General features: G+C 37.5%; 1 protein-coding gene across 1 annotated transcript; it reads right to left on the bottom strand.

Annotated features, from left to right (window-relative positions):
- Positions 1-222: 222 nt before the first annotated feature.
- LOC147222790 (testis development-related protein) lies at positions 223-14374 on the bottom strand. The gene is made up of 4 exons (XM_086167512.1): positions 13992-14374; positions 8224-8280; positions 3136-3251; positions 223-2041 (listed from the first exon to the last, which is right to left on the bottom strand). The coding sequence occupies exons 1-4, from the start codon at positions 14076-14078 to the stop codon at positions 1630-1632; spliced, it is 672 nt and encodes a 223-aa protein (XP_086023638.1). The 5' UTR covers positions 14079-14374; the 3' UTR covers positions 223-1629.
- Between the last annotated feature and the right edge of the window lie 3475 nt (positions 14375-17849).

Raw genomic sequence — 17849 nt, 5'->3', positions numbered from 1 at the left:
TCTAATTAATTAATAAGGAGTTTGTACAACAAAAAATTGGTTACTAAAACCTTGAAATCATGTTAAAAATATTATGACCAGTATAAGCATTGTAAACTATTACATTCACATTTTTACATTGTCAGTGTCATTTTACCATTCAGGCGAAGAATATTTGTTGTTGTTGTGTTTCCTTGCAACAGCAAAAGATTGATAAAGTAGAGCCACACAGTTCAGTCTCCATCTTTATTCAGCTTGGAAAGTTCAACCCAGCCGTGGAGGAGGAATGAATACACCTGAAGCAGATTTCATCATCATAAAAAATCAGTTACGAGATTTTAACAAAGATAGACAAGAAAGGAACAGTAGTCTAAAATGGAAATGCATCTATTCAGGTTCCAAAAATCTTAACGGTTACACTTCATTGTTTGTGCCATAAAGTATATTTAACTTAAATGCATACATAATATTTAATTATGTTTAAAAGATCAAGCTGAATTTAACACTTGTGCCATTTCTGCTGGTGAGCTAATGGCATCCATCATTATTGACAGGTGCAGCTGAGGTCCATACTGGACTGATTCACCCCCACCAGTATGTAGAGCATAGAGCACACGTGTTTGTGTTCACAGAATGATTCAGTCCAGTTGAAACACTTAAGACAAAAACATGTTGTCATTCTACAGATTGAAGGCACTTTACAGGTTACAGTATCCACATAGTTCAGCTTCAAATTTCCCGTCAGTAAAATGTTCTATAAATATTCAGCATCAGATTATCACAATTACCCCAGCTCAAGCTGGCCTTGACGTCAGGAATATCAGGTTTATGTTAAAAATGCAACACTGAACTTGAGATCAACAAAATATGAACATTACAAGACATTATCAACTCACATCGTGTAAGAGTTAACATTTGCACATTGAGGATGTGCCTTAAAACTAACACAATATTACCATCCGCTGTCGAGTCAGTTTTGATTGATGTTTAAGTTTCACCTACACTCAGTCAAATATCAGTGTCTAAGGGTATTTTTTGCAGACTAGGAACTTATGAAACTGAGGAGGTAGTCTTGATTTTGAAACTACTTCAATGTACAGTTGTCACACACAAATGCTTCCACTACATCAGCAGTACTTCAGACACCTTTCAAGTCTGAGCCACGAGGTCACTTTCACACAGACACACAACTGGTTCTCATGCTCCTAATCTCTATTCAAATGCATATCACTGCATCACTAAGTTGCAAGTAACCAAGAAATCTTCCATGACTAACAAAAATGTTGGAAAACATTTGTAATTGGCCAGGCAATTGAATCTCTTATTGACAATGGTGCAGTAGTGTAAGGCTGTAATAGGTTTAATTTTACAATTTATGAAAAACTGGCAACCCTGTTAAACCCTGTTTGTTTATGGAATCAACAAAAAAGGTTTTATTATATTATATTATATTATATTATATTATATTGAAGGATTTCAAAGATGAAAAATATATAACCTACTCCATATGTTACATTCAGGGTTCACAACAGCATCTCAATAATACCAACTGATATCAACACCAGTTTCAGGCAAATATTTTGGCCAGGGTTTCATACTCATTTGTGATACACAAGGGGGGAGGGATGGGTAAAAAGTAAAAAATGACTACTATTTAAAGCCCTCCCATACACTCTCTGACACGATCCCTCTGCTCATCCTGCTGATTCCAGCCAGCTTGACTTTAGCACGAGCTGTCCACCTGACAGCAGCAGTGGAATCCTTGGAGTCTGATAGGTTAGAGTAACGGGAGGAATCCTCCTCCAGGCCCTGGCCTGCCCACGCAGCCAATTCCAACGGAATCCCGAAGGAGTCAGGAAAGGACACGGGTGAGTCGTCCTTATTGGCCTCGTCAGTTAAAGTCTCAAGGTGAGGAGGCTCCCATCCCTCCATCTTCTCCATTTTTTTGGTGGGTGAAATTTGCCTCATCGTCATAGTAACACTTTCCCAAAAGCAGTGGCCCTTGTCTGGTTTATCTTTCTTTTCCTTCTCCTTCTCATCATCTTTGATTTTCTTGTGAGACCTTTATTCAAACAAAAGACAAAAGAGAGGTATAGATATAGCCAAAGACAAAATATAAAACCCTTAGGTGTGCTACAGTGAAGGCATTTACTTCTGGAATGTTACTTTACTATAAATAGAGCCTTGAATGAATGGGAGAAAGATGGAACTGGAACTTTGAGTGGAACCAAAAACAATAAGTCATTAAATAGGAACTCCCGGTTGTTTGTCACTAAGAGTTGATTAATTTAGACTTTCCTCATACATCACTCCCTCAAGGTCTGAAAGTTGATAAGTTCTAGCAAATTAAGTTTCTCCCACGTGGACGCGGTGAACTTTCCTACTATTCCACCACCTCACTCAGATCTGAGAATGTCTGGTTGAATATTAAGCTTAAAGTTTTAATGCAGGCATTCACAATGAGACCTCTTTAAAATTCTCTTTAATATTGATGATAATGAACAAATATGTAGAAATAAGAATAGATTCAATAACTGTGTAGTCCTTTTTCAAACTTAAACTGTTTTTCATAAATATTATCTTGTTTCTTGTTTGAAACTGGTGTGCTGAAATCCTAAAACATTTTCCTCTAATCAGTTACTGGTAAAATGTGTTTGAATAAGATCTTAGATCCTTGTGACATGTCTGTCAAGGGTCAAATTCTGGCAGATGGTCCTTTCCATAAAAAACACCCCATGTAGACCTAGCCTGAGAAGTTAACAAGTGGGTGACAGTCACAATGTGAAGGAGGCATACTTGAATTCATTCAAGCATTCCATGGATGTAGCAACAAATTAATTCATCCAAGGACTGCTCACTGAATGTTTCAATCTTGTATTATTTAGCCTTAACAATTTTTTGAAGCCAAATAAATTATATAAATCAAACATTATGAAAGGCTATGAAGAAAAGTCTCAGTGTGTTTGATGATGGCAAATGTTAATTTATTTGGGTATTAAATTGGACTACTGCTGGTCAAAGCATCTTCTATGGCAACAACATTAGTGGAAAAGCCTATAGTATCGTGAATTGTGATGTTATCGTGTGACATCACAATTCATCTTATAATGGTTTATTGAATGTCTATATTTACTTAATTGTGCATTATAACCTCACCCTCTGCGGTCAGCCAGCTTCACACCGGTTAACAAGAAGTGCTCATCATCTTTAGAAGAGAACATCTTCTTCTCCCTCCTGTCTTTCTTGGACATGCTTTTCTTCATCTTGGCTTCCTAACAGAAAAGAGATGACATGGTTTGAATTGCAGAGCTGAAAATAACAACCTCTGTTGCATGTTAAGCATGTTGTCAACTTTGATGCCTATTTATGAGTTATCCATGCTCCCTTAAGGGAGACGTATTTCACAAAGTCAACTTTGTGGGAATTCAGGAAAATGGCCATATGTTCAGATTAATTTTTTTTTCCTTTTTTTTCCAGACAGGTTCAGTGGTCTTAAAAGATAGCTGGAAAAGGTCACTTTCCAGTGACCACTCTCGAAACAGATGACAAATACCATTGAGATAAGAAAACTGTCCGGAGATTCAGGAAAGGGAAGCAGGGCTTGGCCAAAGCTGTTCACAGCACAGTGAGACCTGGAGACCTGGTGACCTTGATTGGAGACATTGTAGGGTGGTGGAAAGAGTACTACAATGAACTCCTGAACCCAGTTGACATGTTTTCTTTCAAGGGAGCAGAGCTGGAAGACTATGGCATGCCAACAGCATGAGGTTACAGAGGTAGATATGAAGCTCTTCACTGTCAATGAACTAAGTTTGAAAGAGACTGATCTGGAGATGCTGAAAATGCTGGAAATTAAGGGTCTGTCTTGGCCATCAGAGCTTTTGAATGTTGCATGAAAGTCAGGGAGAGTGTCTACAGAGTGGCAGATCACATAATCGGTGGGACAGTGATGATGATAATGATGATGATGACGATGTCGGGATACATTACACTGACTTTTAAGTTCAGTTTTCTCTGATCAAGACTTTTAAAAAGGATCTAACCTTCCAAGAGATGCAATTTCTCAAATAAATTAAATTTTGTCTGATAAACTCATAGCTCTCTCGAGCAATATACTATGCACATAAGTGACAAGCCTAAACTGACAGTACCATTCTTCAATCTTTGACCTTTTTTACCTTTTAGATTTTAGATGTTTTCAAAGAGAACCATCTAAACATTAATTATCTTGAATGGGACTTTGCTTTATTAGTATTTGAGTCAGCTTGTTTTGTGAATCAATGATAAACTAAGTATTTGTTAAGCTTGTGTCAGCAGGAAGACATAGCATTTAATTGATAACTCAACAAAAAGCATTTTATAGAAATGATACTTGAATGTATTTATGACACTCCAAGCAGTTATACAAAAAAGAACCCTCTGCTATTTGTCAGAAATATTATGAGTTCAGATGCAGAGTTAGAGCCTGGCATTCCAAAGGAAGCCCCCCTGGACTTCCCTCGACATCAAAATTCCTCCTTATCCTTGCAGCTATCCACCGAGCTCAAATACCGCCCCACTTGTCTAATATGGAACAAACTTTTGGCTCCCTTTCTCTCACTGCTTGGGAAGAATTCCCAATGTCAGCAGTCAAGGTCATAACACTCCCTCCTGTTCACTTCCGTGTCTGTCTTTGCCTGACCGTTATTAAAAGGTATTCAGTTTTCACAGTATTATTTGATTAGTGCATTTGACCTGTACAAACTTTGAGCTGTTCCCGATGTTTCTTTATTTGTCCGACGGGGGAGGTGCTCGACTTAAAAGGCTACAGCTTTCTATGTCACTCTCCCCCCATGTTGTTCACCGACTTTGAGTCTAGACGATGCAACATCAGTGCCAGCAAGTAAACAAGTAACAGGACATGAAAGCCATCAGTTCTTAATCCAAACAGGAACCTGTACAATGAGTCCATCAATGGGACTGAGATCATGTTTAAGAGTGTTTAGATAGCAAGAACTTTGACAGAAGACTCTGTCCCTTAGGTATATACTGTAGAATACTCAAGCTTAGTGTTATCTAAGACATGAGAATATCCATATCCTGCTTGTGAATTTTTCTCACATGCTGAAATATGATGTGTGAGAGTTTTGGAATGTACATTGAATTTAGGTGTGAGTAGATGCAGCAACTTTTGCAATGAAAAAATGGCAGCACCTATTTCCATCATACCTGGGAATGCTGAATTTTTAAATCAGAAAATATCTGCGAAATTAAATATTGATTCAACTAGTCATAACTTGTGCTTTCTGTCTCTCTGTTGCATCACATTTGCCACATTATAATAGTAGCAGAAAAGAAGATCAATGTGTGTTAAATATACAGGTATCCCTGTGTAAATATGTAAATCCAGAAGTGTGGCCACATTCAGGGGCCTTCATTATTCTCCTCAGAATTAACCTCCAACCCTTTACTTCAAAATCTGCTCAGAGCCCAGTAATCTCTCCAACCAAGCAGTAGGTAAATCAAGCGGATCGTGTGTGTGTGTGTGTGTGTGTGTGAGTGAGTGCATGTCTACAGCTACATGACTAGCAGAACAAAAGAGCTCTTATTGAACAAAATTTTCCATCCATTCCACAGAGATTAAGGCTGAATACTAAAAGATTAAGAAGGCATCTAATTTAGGAAATACTATGTGAATTGTTCAAGATACGAACATAAAATACGGGCAGCTACTAACTACTACTCTGGTTTTGGTTAATCTGTATGCTACTGTTGTTTATTAAGTAATGCACTGCATAGATAGTACACACTAGTAGAAGCCTCTGAAGATCAAGAAATGTTCAGCCACTAATTGGATAATTCCTGGATCAATGGTGCAGATCTGGTTAACTAGCAAATTGATATTTATAAATCAACAAAAAAACACCTCACAACCAACTTTAATCCATTAAAGCATCAGTATTTAGTTATAACTCAATTGTGCATTTAACTTTTTTCACCTTGTGCTCTCCCTTGATGCAGTCTGTGCATCTGCAAACCAAACTAACAATGTTGCTTTATAAAATAATCTAAAATAAACAGGATTTTTAGAATGCCATGCTAGCCTCTGACACAGAAGTAACAGAGTGGTTCTCTGCAGGCCTACTCATAAATACAACTTGTAAAGAATCATTACTGTTCTCTTTGCACCTTTCCTGTGACAGACATACTGTATACACTATTCTCCGTATCTATCCATAACAGGGAAAGGTAACTTCCGGCAGACCTAGTCCACTTTGTGTCCTAATATGAGCATGGAACAACCAACAGTAGAAGAACTGTAGCCTTCCACCATGTGTCTATTTTCAGCCCTGTTTTTCCTCCACAGTCATTGTTCTCTTTCAAATAGTCCAGCTCCTCAAAAGAATGTAGAGTTTCCTTCCCTCCTCCAGCCCAGCCACCCCATCCTCATGGACATGACAGGTTTTAAATATTAATTGTGAGCCAGTCAGAAGACAAACAGAATATACTTTGTGTGCATTAACACTTTGTTAATGTGATTATTGGTAACAACACACTTAATCTTTAGTTAAACACTGGATAATATTCCGCAGTTGTACGGCAAACTAAAACAGAACAACGCTATGCCCTATGTCTGTGATAAATTAGGAATTTGTTATGTCCTTATCTTTACTTTCTTTTATGTATGTGTACAATAACCTATTTTCAGACAAGTGTATGTGTCCTGAATTTTTACAGCCCTATCCTTACAAAGTTACAACTATTGGTGACTTCTGCAAAAACTAAAAAAAGATGTGGCAGAAATGATTGTTTAGATCTGAGGTCTGAGATCTGATCTATTTTATCTTCACTGGCATGAAGAATACATACAGGACTGTCTCAGAAAATTAGAATATTGTGATAAAGTTCTTTATCTTCTGTAATGCAATTGAAAAAAAAAAAAAAATTCATGATATTCTAATATTTTGAGATAGGATTTTTGAGTTTTCTTAAGATATAAGCCATAATCAGGAATATTAAATAATAAAAGGCTTGCACTATTTCAGTTGATTTGTAATGAATCCAGAATGTATGACATTTTTGTTTTTGTAATAGCATTACAGAGGATAAAGAACTTTATCACAATATTCTAATTTTTTGAGACAATCCTGTATTAGATAGGTCTAGTGGCACTATCGCAGGTAATGAAGAGTCAGACTTAGTGTTAACAACTGAGTGGCCAATGAAAGCCAATGGGGGCATTATGGGGTGGCATCTATGGAGCGGTCTGCTGCCATCCATTGGCTAACAAACTTTTGGTCCATAAGTTGCGATAGAGAACATTTTTCCTCTTGCAATGAAGTTTGATGGCTACATAAACTAAAACATAGTGACTACAAATAAAATTTGTCTCGGCTTCATGAGGAGCTTTAGTGACAAAGGCCGGAAGTTGTCAAAGCCCAACTGGTCAAAACAAGGCCACAAAAGCCCTGACAGGCTGTGGCTAGAATCTAAAAGTATTTATCAGTTCATAGGTTCACTTAGACTGCAAACATGACCATACATCTACAAAAGTAGAGAATTGTCAGCTCAGGATTTACTATTGGATTTTATATTCTGTGTGAATAAATACATTTTGAAAGTAGGAAATGTATATCAGAGGACCATATTTCCTTTTTGGGTCACTTTTATCTTTGTCTGCACATAACACTGCAGTCCTCAGTACTTGTGCTGACATGCCTAGTCAATTTGTAGACAAAAAAGAAGAAAAAGAAATCAGGTTTTTGGTAAGCTCATGCTCTGGTTGAGTTGTGCCAAGTAAGTTGATGATGTGTTTGGACCAACTGTGGCTCTGGCTTCAACATGGGTACTTGAGGATAAGGCTGAAAGCGCAAAAAAAACACACACAAAAGTAGCATAACAACAAACAAGTCGATTCTCCAGTGACATTGGAAGGTTGATAACCGAAGGCTGACATGTTTACAGATAAACTCTGGAGCCTAAGCAATCATCTGCTTTAGCTCTGCTGTTGCTCTGGGTAACACCTTGCAGTCATCTGACAAGAAGTTGTGTGTGGGTTTGTTTTTCAGGACAAATAACTGACTCTATTTCACAACTATGACCGATGAAATACATCTGGTACAATAAGCAAGTGCATGTGAAATGAAGTGTAAGAAGATAGCATTAATAAGAAGAGGGCAGAGCTGTCTATGACATAAAACTGAATTATTAGTCAAAGATTGTTTTTCTGTTATATCCAACTAGTTGTGAAGGTTTATTGTTTACCTTAGACATTGCTGTGACAGCTTCCTCATCTTCTTCCTCTCCTTCTATGTCTTTGTCCTGAAAGACACACATGCGGATACACACACACACACACACACACACACACACACAAACACACACACACACACACACACACACACATTTACACACACACACACACACACACACACAGACAAACATATGAGCAGTGAGCAGTGAGTTAACAAAACCAGCATCCCCTAACACAAACACATACACACCATCCTTAGTTTGCACCAGTGATGTGTGGGCAGACTGTGTGCAAACTCCCCTGCAAGAGAGAAGCTAACATTTGTGGATAGGTAACATAAACAAACTGTGTTTGAAGAACTATGTGGAAGGCTGGAGACAGAGGGCTGAGGACACGATTGAGGAAACTGCTGAAGTCAGAGGGCAAATTCAAACAAAAGAGAAGGGAAATAAATGCATGACCCGTTACCCTAACAGTATATGACACCATTTGAGGCAGAGCTATTTTGGCTCATTGTTACTGACTATAATATTTTTGTTACTCTTAGTGCTATTTAATTTGAAAGAACAATTAGCATTGTTTTGCTAAATTGTTCTACTTTGCTTAAAAAATAAAAATCTGCATCTCTATAATGATGCATGTTAGATGACTAAACAAACAAAAACAAATGCACTTCATCATGTTGTGTTGTGTGTTCAAATATTAATATTCAAACTGCATTTTGGCCATACTTGGAAAAACAACCCAAAACTTTAGTTTTATTAACAAGACCTTTTCAAGAACTAAAATAACAAAAGATGGGCCACTAGCAACCCACAAAGTCAAGCAAAACTTTTCAAATCTACATCACCTCAGAAGCAGCTCTGTGGTTGACCTCTATTTCTAACTTTAAATTGTTTCTATGAACACTCCTGGCTGTACATTATTGAATCTCTGAATGTCCATGGATATCTAGATCAAGATCCAATGGTAAATGTTTTTTTTATTCACAGGGTAATCACCCCAATTTATTTCTAAATTGAACATTTTAGGTACTTTTGAAGATACGTATTCATAGTTCAAATATCTAACCAAAAAACTGCATCAAGATCATATTATCAAATCACAATTGGACTTTTCATTGGAGAAGATGAAGCTGTTAGGAAATTTTGCTGAAAGTTTTTTCTGAAAGATTACAGTTGGTTGGGAGATAATGAAGTAATGACTTTAACGACTGTGAGTGTCTGGCAATCGAATTACACAATATTAGTTTTCACTGCGCTTGTGGGGGGTAAATCCATTAAGAAAACACCAGCTTTTTCTGGAAATTCAACTGTTTGTAATTATCCTGATCATAAAAGACAATGATACACATAATATATCTTCTGTGAGCTTGCATTACAGATTTACCACCTTGTTCCCCTGTTGATTGGTAACCATATTGAATCCCTTCACCTGAGTGATATTATTCACAGCATCCATACTGTGCAATTTGGCTTTGACGAATGACAATCTGACACTGTCTAAAGAAGTTAAAAAGAATTGTGTGTGTATGTGTGTGTGTGTGTGCATGTGAGTGTGTGTGGGCTGGGGGGGGGGCATATCAGATATGTATTGGAGTCTGAAATCTACTGAAGTAGAGCCAGAATTCCCGTAAAACGATCAAAGATTTCAGAACTTGTATCAACTGACATCAACTGACAATTCCACAAAAGAAGAATACAGAAACATAACTGGAGGGAGAAAGAGACACATCGAGGGAGAGAGAGAGAGAGAGTAGAGAGAAGTGGTTGGGCATGTCTGAGCAAAGTCTCCACCACCTGAGCTGATCAAAGATACCCTCTCACACACACTGAATTCTGACTTCTTAGTTTTTAGATCATAAAAGCATTTACAACTTGAAACAAAGGTTGAGGAGGATGGGGGCAGCCAGTTGAGGGAGTGGGGGTTGAGAAAAGAGAGCAGTGTCAAAAAAATGCCTGAAAACATAGACACGGAGATTATATCTTTAACATCTTGCGATTCATGTTTTTGGGGGTTTTGTTTTCCAGCTTCTGCATGTGTATGTGCAGGCATGCGTGTGTGCATGTGAAGCAGTAGTAGTATAATCATATAATCCTTCAATTACCTGTTAATAAGAGGTTCCTAATAAATCATGTGTGCCTTCATCGTGTGTGCCTTCAATCATGTGAGGAAACAAAGCACAAACTTAAAAGGTGTATATGTACATAAGCAATAAAATGATAACTATTTTTTTTTTAAATCCTTTGGAATTTTTTTGCTGAGATGCTGAGATGAACAAGTTAGATATTAATTAGACATTAGAATATCATATCTCTGTACTAGAGCCAAACCAATATTTCAATATTCATTAATTTCATTCCATATCATATCAAGTTAATATTGTAGTTACATTGGAATTATATTCAAAGGTTTTCATATTATTTTTGTTTAAATATGACTTGCACTGGGTTCAAATAAAGATCATGAAGAAAATACGTCTGACACTAAAATAGTACAACAACCTTGGAAGATGATAAAATGTCATGTTATTTTAGCACTGACATTTACACATTTCTTTGTTAACAGCATGGTAGCAATACATGCTGTCGTCAGTACTCTGAATCAAATGATTGACTTTGGATGCCTTGACATTTAGTTCACAACCTGAGTGTAGTCAAATATCAAATATTGGTATTAAGCGGTGAAATCATCGAGCTTCTTGTCTAACTCTCGACAGTAAAGCAAATGTATTCAGACCAGAAAAGTTGAGCTTTGGAATGCTTGGCATTATTTCCACCTGGGCTCTTTGGAAATCAGACCCAAACCTGTTAAGTCAAAAGGTTTTCTTTTTTCTCTTCACTAAAGGATCACACCAGATGTATCTCCTTGTCCTGTTTGATGGCTTTATGATATATATGAGGTTGTCTGAAGTGACTGATCAGACCCAATCCCATTCATATTAGTGCTTCAAGTAACTTGGCTCCTGAAGTGGAATTACAAGGCTATTGAAGTACAGCTTTAAGCTACAGACAAGCGGGCACACACACAACTCCCACATGCTCACAGCTTACACCCATTGAACTTCAACTGCAAGTGAGAGGTGAAGCTTGCGGAAGGGGAGGGCATCAAATCTCAAAATGCCCCTTTCCCCCATTTGCACTACCAGCTTTTCTTTACTGAAGAATCCTCACTGTCTACCTGTCGCCCCTCGGGTGTTTGTGTTGCTGCAGCTGATCAACACCATCTATCTTCATTGCACAAGATTTTAATTCATTTATTCAGTCAGTGCTTTGATAGAAAAGGACTGATGATATGCCTATAGTGAGACCATGAAGTAGGTTTATGGCTACTTTTTGATTACTGGCCAATGAAGAAGGAGAGAGCAGGATTCTTGATGGCCTTTTGAAACTCTTGCAGCTACAGACCAGCCTGGACATCCCACTATGTTTTCTCCACTGCTTATCCAGGAGTTTTTTTTGGTATATTTCCTTTTTTTTGTTATTTTGTTGCTCTTTGAAAGATGGATTCAAATGAAAGTATCATATCTCGAAGAACTATACCTCATTTAACCTCGCTCTGTGTTTATTGTCTATGATGAAGGCGACATTGATTTTATGAATTCAGCTTTTTATGAAGTTTTAACTCTAGCAGATCGATGAAAGTAATAAAGGTATAGTTAAAAAAGCTTACATATGCCAATATTGTAAAGCACTTTAGTTTTTAAGCCTTTCATTAATAATTTTAACCATTTTGAGCTCAAATCATTCCCTTTAAATGTTCCTGTATACTGAAGAAACACTCTATTTCATGCTAACATTTTTTGCAAATCTGTATTTGAGTATAAAAAAGCGCCCTGTTCCATACATTAACAATACATGAGTGTAGAGCGGTGATAATGATGGTCTGTAATGCTATCTTTTGACATCACTCTGTGCTTCAGATGATTCAGTAATGCTCGATCTCTGACTAAAAATCCCTTTGAAAAAGTAAGAATGCATGCTGAGAAATGGAGACATGCTGTCCTGCATCACTGCTGGGTCAGGTTGGTTTTTTACTCTGTGTTTACAACATTTTCTGAGAGAATCCCTGACCCCTGGATGTTTTTATTGCCATGGTGACGCTGGGAGACCTCCCTGATGTCTTTCCCAGGAATTTAGTGGCTCCCTCGCCTGACCTCAAATCAGTGTGTATAGCCAAATAAACCCTATTGGGAATTGGAGACTGAGCCACAAAGTGACTGTAGATCACCTCTTCAGAGGTTCAGGCCACATGCGTTGCCCCAGTGGTAGCAGTGAAAAAAGGTTAATAACCCACCAGATCTCAACCATATACTAATGGAAAATACTAGGATGAGGAGTTGGGTTATCTTTCCAAATGCCTACAATATGACATCATTATTTCATCGAATTGAATGAAAAAAGTTATCATAAATCCATAATCACAGTGGTTTTAGTGCAGAAACTTCAGGTGCACGAGAAATGAAAAGGTTACTGATGCCTACAGTTGGCTTTTATGTGTTTATCATTATTTTATTTTATTTTATTTTATTTTATTTTATTTTATTTGCCCTGTTTAATTATTATTTTTTTGTTGTTTCTATGTGATGGGAAAATCTACAAAGCTTAATACTGAAATAAACATTCAATGGGTGATTTTTATATTTGCAACTATTAAGGCATAAATGTTCTATTCTCTATTACATTTTTTTTTTTATTCATATCATTCCCCTTTTGTGCCCGGGAAAGACAGAAATCTTCTGCTCCATAATTATCCTTTGTACTTTTGACATGAAAATTGATAATGGCACCTTTTCAGTCCTTTAAAACATTGCCTTTCATAATATTACATTTGTATCACAGACAACTTTCAACTGAAATAATTAACACTGGCTTCTCCATCTTATATCATCTTATTTGCCAATGTTCAGGTTGCAGTTAAAAATTCAACTGAAACTGATGTCCAGCCAATATTTTGGTTTCTTCTCTGTCATCTCTGATCCCTTAATTGTCCACAGATATAAAATAGGGGGGACTGGGTATTTATGGAAAAATAATTATGTGTTATTTCCATACAGCCAGGCCAGCTGCAGGTATCCTGAGTGTGTCTTATCTTGAACCACCTCTATGTGCCCACCACGTTTTGACAGAGGCCGTCCAGCTGCCTTCAAGTGCTGATACCAAGCTTTTAGACTTCACAATCGGCTACTCACCTCATTAAGCTTGTACATTGTACATGGGGGCTGGCGAGAGTCTGCAGCTGACTCAGGTTGTTATTGTTGTTTTTTTTTTTCTTTCTGTGCAGTATCTGTTTATTTGTGCTTATCCGAGGGAGAAAATAAATCTCACAAAATATCTTGTGGGTTCATAAGTTGGACATACACTTGGGCATCCATCAACCCACAGAGCGTCCTGACAACATTCCTAATGTTACATTTGTCCTCACATTAATTTCGCCATGCATATTATACCATGTATATTTACAAAAACAATGGGTTTTCATTATATTTACAGAATTTTAATGCGGGTTTCGTCCTCTAATTTGATATTTCAAAAGTATATACCTAATACTTTTGTGTGAGGCCGATGTGAATTGTTTGCACAAACAAGTTAGTGGCAAAACCAAACCCTCTGAAGGACTGACACTTGCTCCAAAAGGGGAAAGGAAAAAAAAACATCCTCTCATAGTCAAAAAGGCTGTGGGATCACTCATTATTGTAAATGATTCGGAATAATTTTGACTAGCTTTTATACAAAAGTAAAAGAAAATGTCACAGTTCCACAACAATCCGCGCTTTTACCTTGTAAGAGTGATGATAATGCCAGGTCATGTCGTCTTCCTCTGACGCGTAATCCACCAGGACCTTACTCTTGCTTTTCTTAAACATAGTCCCGCTCCTCGCAGAGTCTCTCCGTGTTGTCCTGGCAAAAAGGAATCTCAGAGACCCCCTCGAAGTGTTTGGCCACCTTCCTGTCCGATTCAGATCGCAGCACCGAAGCGCGTTGTGATAGTTTGAGGTATTTCTACAGCAACGGCTCCGCTGTGGAGGGGAGGTTGGGTGGATGGGGTGGGGGGTCCACTAAGCACTATTCAGACTATTCATTCATAAAGGTGCCAGGGGCCGGACAGCTCAGTCGTTTTGTCTGTGTGTGTGTGTGTGTGTGTGTGTGTGTGTGTGTGTGTGTGCGTGTGTGTGTGTGTGTGTGTGTGTGTGCGTGTGTTTTATATTTTCTTGGACGTAACGGCGCCGCTGGTTTCGTAAGTGTTTTGCGTATGTTGTGCGCTTTTACGCAGGCTTGACCACCTGGACCTTCGCCGCTCGCTCCTCCCACTGAAAGCCCACAACAAACCCCCACGACAGACGGGTGACGGGGTTAGAGTTCTCATTTTCAGCCATTCAAAGCAAACAGCAAGTAATAAAACCTTTGTCTCAGTTTCGATGAAAAGAAATCGGAAAAAAGCTTCACAGTTAAAAACTTGATCTTTAATAAGTATGAACAACTTTTGTATAAATCTCTCTCACTCTCTCCCTCTCTCTCTCTCTCTCTCTCTCTCTTTACATATATATTTATATATTTTATTTTATGTTTTATTTATATACATATTTATATATATATGTATATATAGATTGAAGGTTCAAAGAGTTTATTGTCATGTGTACATTTGCAATGAAATTCTTACTTTGCTGTCCGCAGTGCATTTAGATTTATTGGTACTTTATGATACTTCAAAATCCTTCACAAATAAGGTTCTGTGAATAATGATTAACCTATGAATAACTATCAGTTGGATTGCAATTGAAGAATCCTGTAATTGTGTAAGTTGTCGTTAAATAACAGGATGGTAATGGGTTAAGACATACAGACTATGATTTTTAGTAATCATAGTAATGCAAAGGAATTCAGAAACATATGACAGTGTACCCCAAAGCCTGATTCAATATCTGCCAATTTCCGAAACCCCCTGGGAATCTTGCTCAGGAGAGTATCTGTTATAATCATATGAAAGAAAGTAAAAGTCCAATATTTTACATTGAAATTTGAAATTGTAAATAAGTTGTCATTTCTAATACTTAATACTATTAACCTTCTATATTGCTCAATAACCAATGCTATCAACACATAGTGTAGAAGTCCACAGAAATCCCAAGCCAATATTTTGTCCACAGTATGTTTTCCTTGTGTCTTGTTTTTGAGTAAATGGTGCCATGATAGATAGATAGATAGATAGATAGATAGATAGATAGATAGATAGATAGATAGATAGATAGATAGATAGATAGATAGATAGATAGATAGATAGATAGATAGATAGATAGATTTTGGTGGTTGCATTGATCTAGTTAACCACACATATGTCTGTCATTTTCCCTTACTAAGAGAAATACTGACACCAGGAGAAACAAGTGATGCATTATACTGCTGTACTGACCTCTTAAAATAGCAGCAGTTCAGCTGTGGTTAAAACCCCTCACCTGATTCGAAAGGCCTTAGATTCCTGTGTGAATGTCCACATACAGTAATACAGGCAAGAATGTGGATTGTGGGAAGAATTCATAGAAACTTAAGTCCATGAAAAATGCAGAGTTCCTGTTCAAGGAATTTTCATTTTTTCCTGGATCTGCTTTGCAAAATAGTGACCTTTTGATAAATACTCTCTCATTTCTATTGCACACAGAGTGCAATCCAATTATGGCGATGCACAGTAAATATGACACACAGAAGACACAATGAATTACATACTTTGTTCAGTCCTCAGAATCCAAACATAGATGTGAAACATTTTCTGATCTTGTGTTTCTTTGCTTGCTGACCAGAGGGCATGAACATTTGTTTGGGCTAAATTCTTTGCACCGTTGCAAAATTGATAAAGTCATGACATGTCAGCACTCCTGGGGTTCGGCCATGCTTATGGACAAAAACACCTCAACATGTTTAAGGGGGAGAACATGGTTTCGGTTAGAGGGCAAATAATTAATCAGGTGATTTAAATCCAGTCATCTAAGAAGTAAGATGACAATTTATATTAGAAAGTAGATAAAAGTTTCAACCTAATGTCTTTTACTTATGCATAAAAAAAATGTCCTTGTAAAATGATTTTCCTAGACCAGAAGCACTTGTTTTTTTTTTGAACGCTAACTGATCATATCCTCTGTGAAGACACCTCATTAACATTCATAACAAGTTTTTCTTTCTCTCTAAATCCATTTGTCAAGAAATTATCAGTTGTATTCTGTCACAAAATGTTGGCCTGTCTAGACATCTTTTTTTATGGATAATCTTTCCAAGGCCCATTTGTCTCACTAGAGGTATAATCTGATTTCAAAGCACACTTGAAAAATAAGAACAAGCAAACACATACTGATTAATATGGTTTTTTTTTAAATGAAAATAGTTCTGTCCACAGTTGCATACTTCAATAGTAGCAACAGTAACCTTTAAAATGTATTAGATATATACAAGCACTAACAACTAAACTGGTTTAAAGGCTCAAAAGTCTAATCTAATGTGATACATTATAATCTGGCAATTTTACTGATTCTTTGTCGTCAATTTCCAAATTTTACTGTGTTCATGATATCTTTGCCTTCCTACATTCAGTCGCAATCAGGGCCGTGTCAGCTCTTCATGCTGCAGACAAGAGGAATGAGTGGCTGTTAGTCCGTGTCTATCATTAGGCACTGGGCATGTCAGTGACCTTTGACACTTAGGGTCATCACCGCGTCAACTGTCCACTTTGGACTTTTTCCGGGACGCGCATTCCCTCAGTATCAATGTGGTTATTTACAGTCTGGGTAGACGGGGTGTTCGTGGCTAATCAGCCACTATTGTCCAAACAACCCTTTTTTATCTGAATCTCTCTCTCTGACGGAATCTGGGAAGCCACACTGATACTGACCTGTGTTTCATACCATGTGAAATAAAGCGAACCTGCTCCATTTGTGCCTTGTAGATGGGACAAAAATGTGGTCTTTTCATGCCCTTGGTCCTGTATGCAATAATTATATTTAGTACACTCATTGACTTTCACCCATAATTCATAATAAATTGGTGACAGCAGGATTTATCGATGCAGAACCTTCAGAAAAATAATTTTCTCTTCGGTAATTGTGACCAATGGATTTATCATTTATCCTCCAATTGGCCTGCTTAGCATCAGCTTGATTGCCACTTTGTCTTTCAACAAGCTGACATTATGCCTCTCTTCAGCCTGGCTGTCATATTTCGTCTGTGAATGGGTTGGCACCGTCAGCTGGCTCCTGTCTGACTGCCAGTTTTTATGCTTCTCTTACTCCTTGAAACATCTGTCTTTGTAAATGAAGACCAGACAGGATATGAACGATGCTGAATTTATTAAATGCAATCCAGACATGTCTCATTTTTGGTATTAACAAAGAGCCAAGTCATGCAAGAAATTTTGAGTGAAATCTAACCCTCGGGTGTTCATGAGTTGGCACTGGAGAGGCGAACAACAGAAAGGATGTGAACCATAGAAAACAAAAAAAGAGTGACAGTGAAGTTGAGTCGATTGTTGCCCATTTTATTAGATCAATGTTTTATTCCAAGTGTCATGTCTTTGGAATGATTTTGATCTTAATAGTTCAGTCCTGGAAAACTTCCCTGATATTGCTCTGCTAAATAACTTTAGTTCCTTTCAA

Source organism: Fistularia commersonii, chromosome 20 (genome assembly GCF_037954325.1).
Source record: "Fistularia commersonii isolate RoL2024-O1a breed Wild chromosome 20, RoL_Fcom_v1.0, whole genome shotgun sequence".
In the NCBI taxonomy this organism is placed as follows: domain Eukaryota; kingdom Metazoa; phylum Chordata; class Actinopteri; order Syngnathiformes; family Fistulariidae; genus Fistularia; species Fistularia commersonii.
Note: the sequence above shows the minus strand (reverse complement) of the source record. Positions and strands in the feature narration are given on the sequence as shown.

What these genes read in the sequence shown, in the direction of transcription:
- LOC147222790 (XM_086167512.1), bottom strand. Translation starts at nt 14,078, where the DNA reads ATGTTTAAGAAAAGCAAGAGTAAGGTCCTGGTGGATTACGCGTCAGAG. An exon ending in ATTATCATCACTCTTACAAG is followed by an intron (nt 8,281 to 13,991) that starts GTAAAAGCGCGG and finishes TGTGTCTTTCAG; the next exon opens with GACAAAGACATAGAAGGAGA. An exon ending in CTGTCACAGCAATGTCTAAG is followed by an intron (nt 3,252 to 8,223) that starts GTAAACAATAAA and finishes CTTTTCTGTTAG; the next exon opens with GAAGCCAAGATGAAGAAAAG.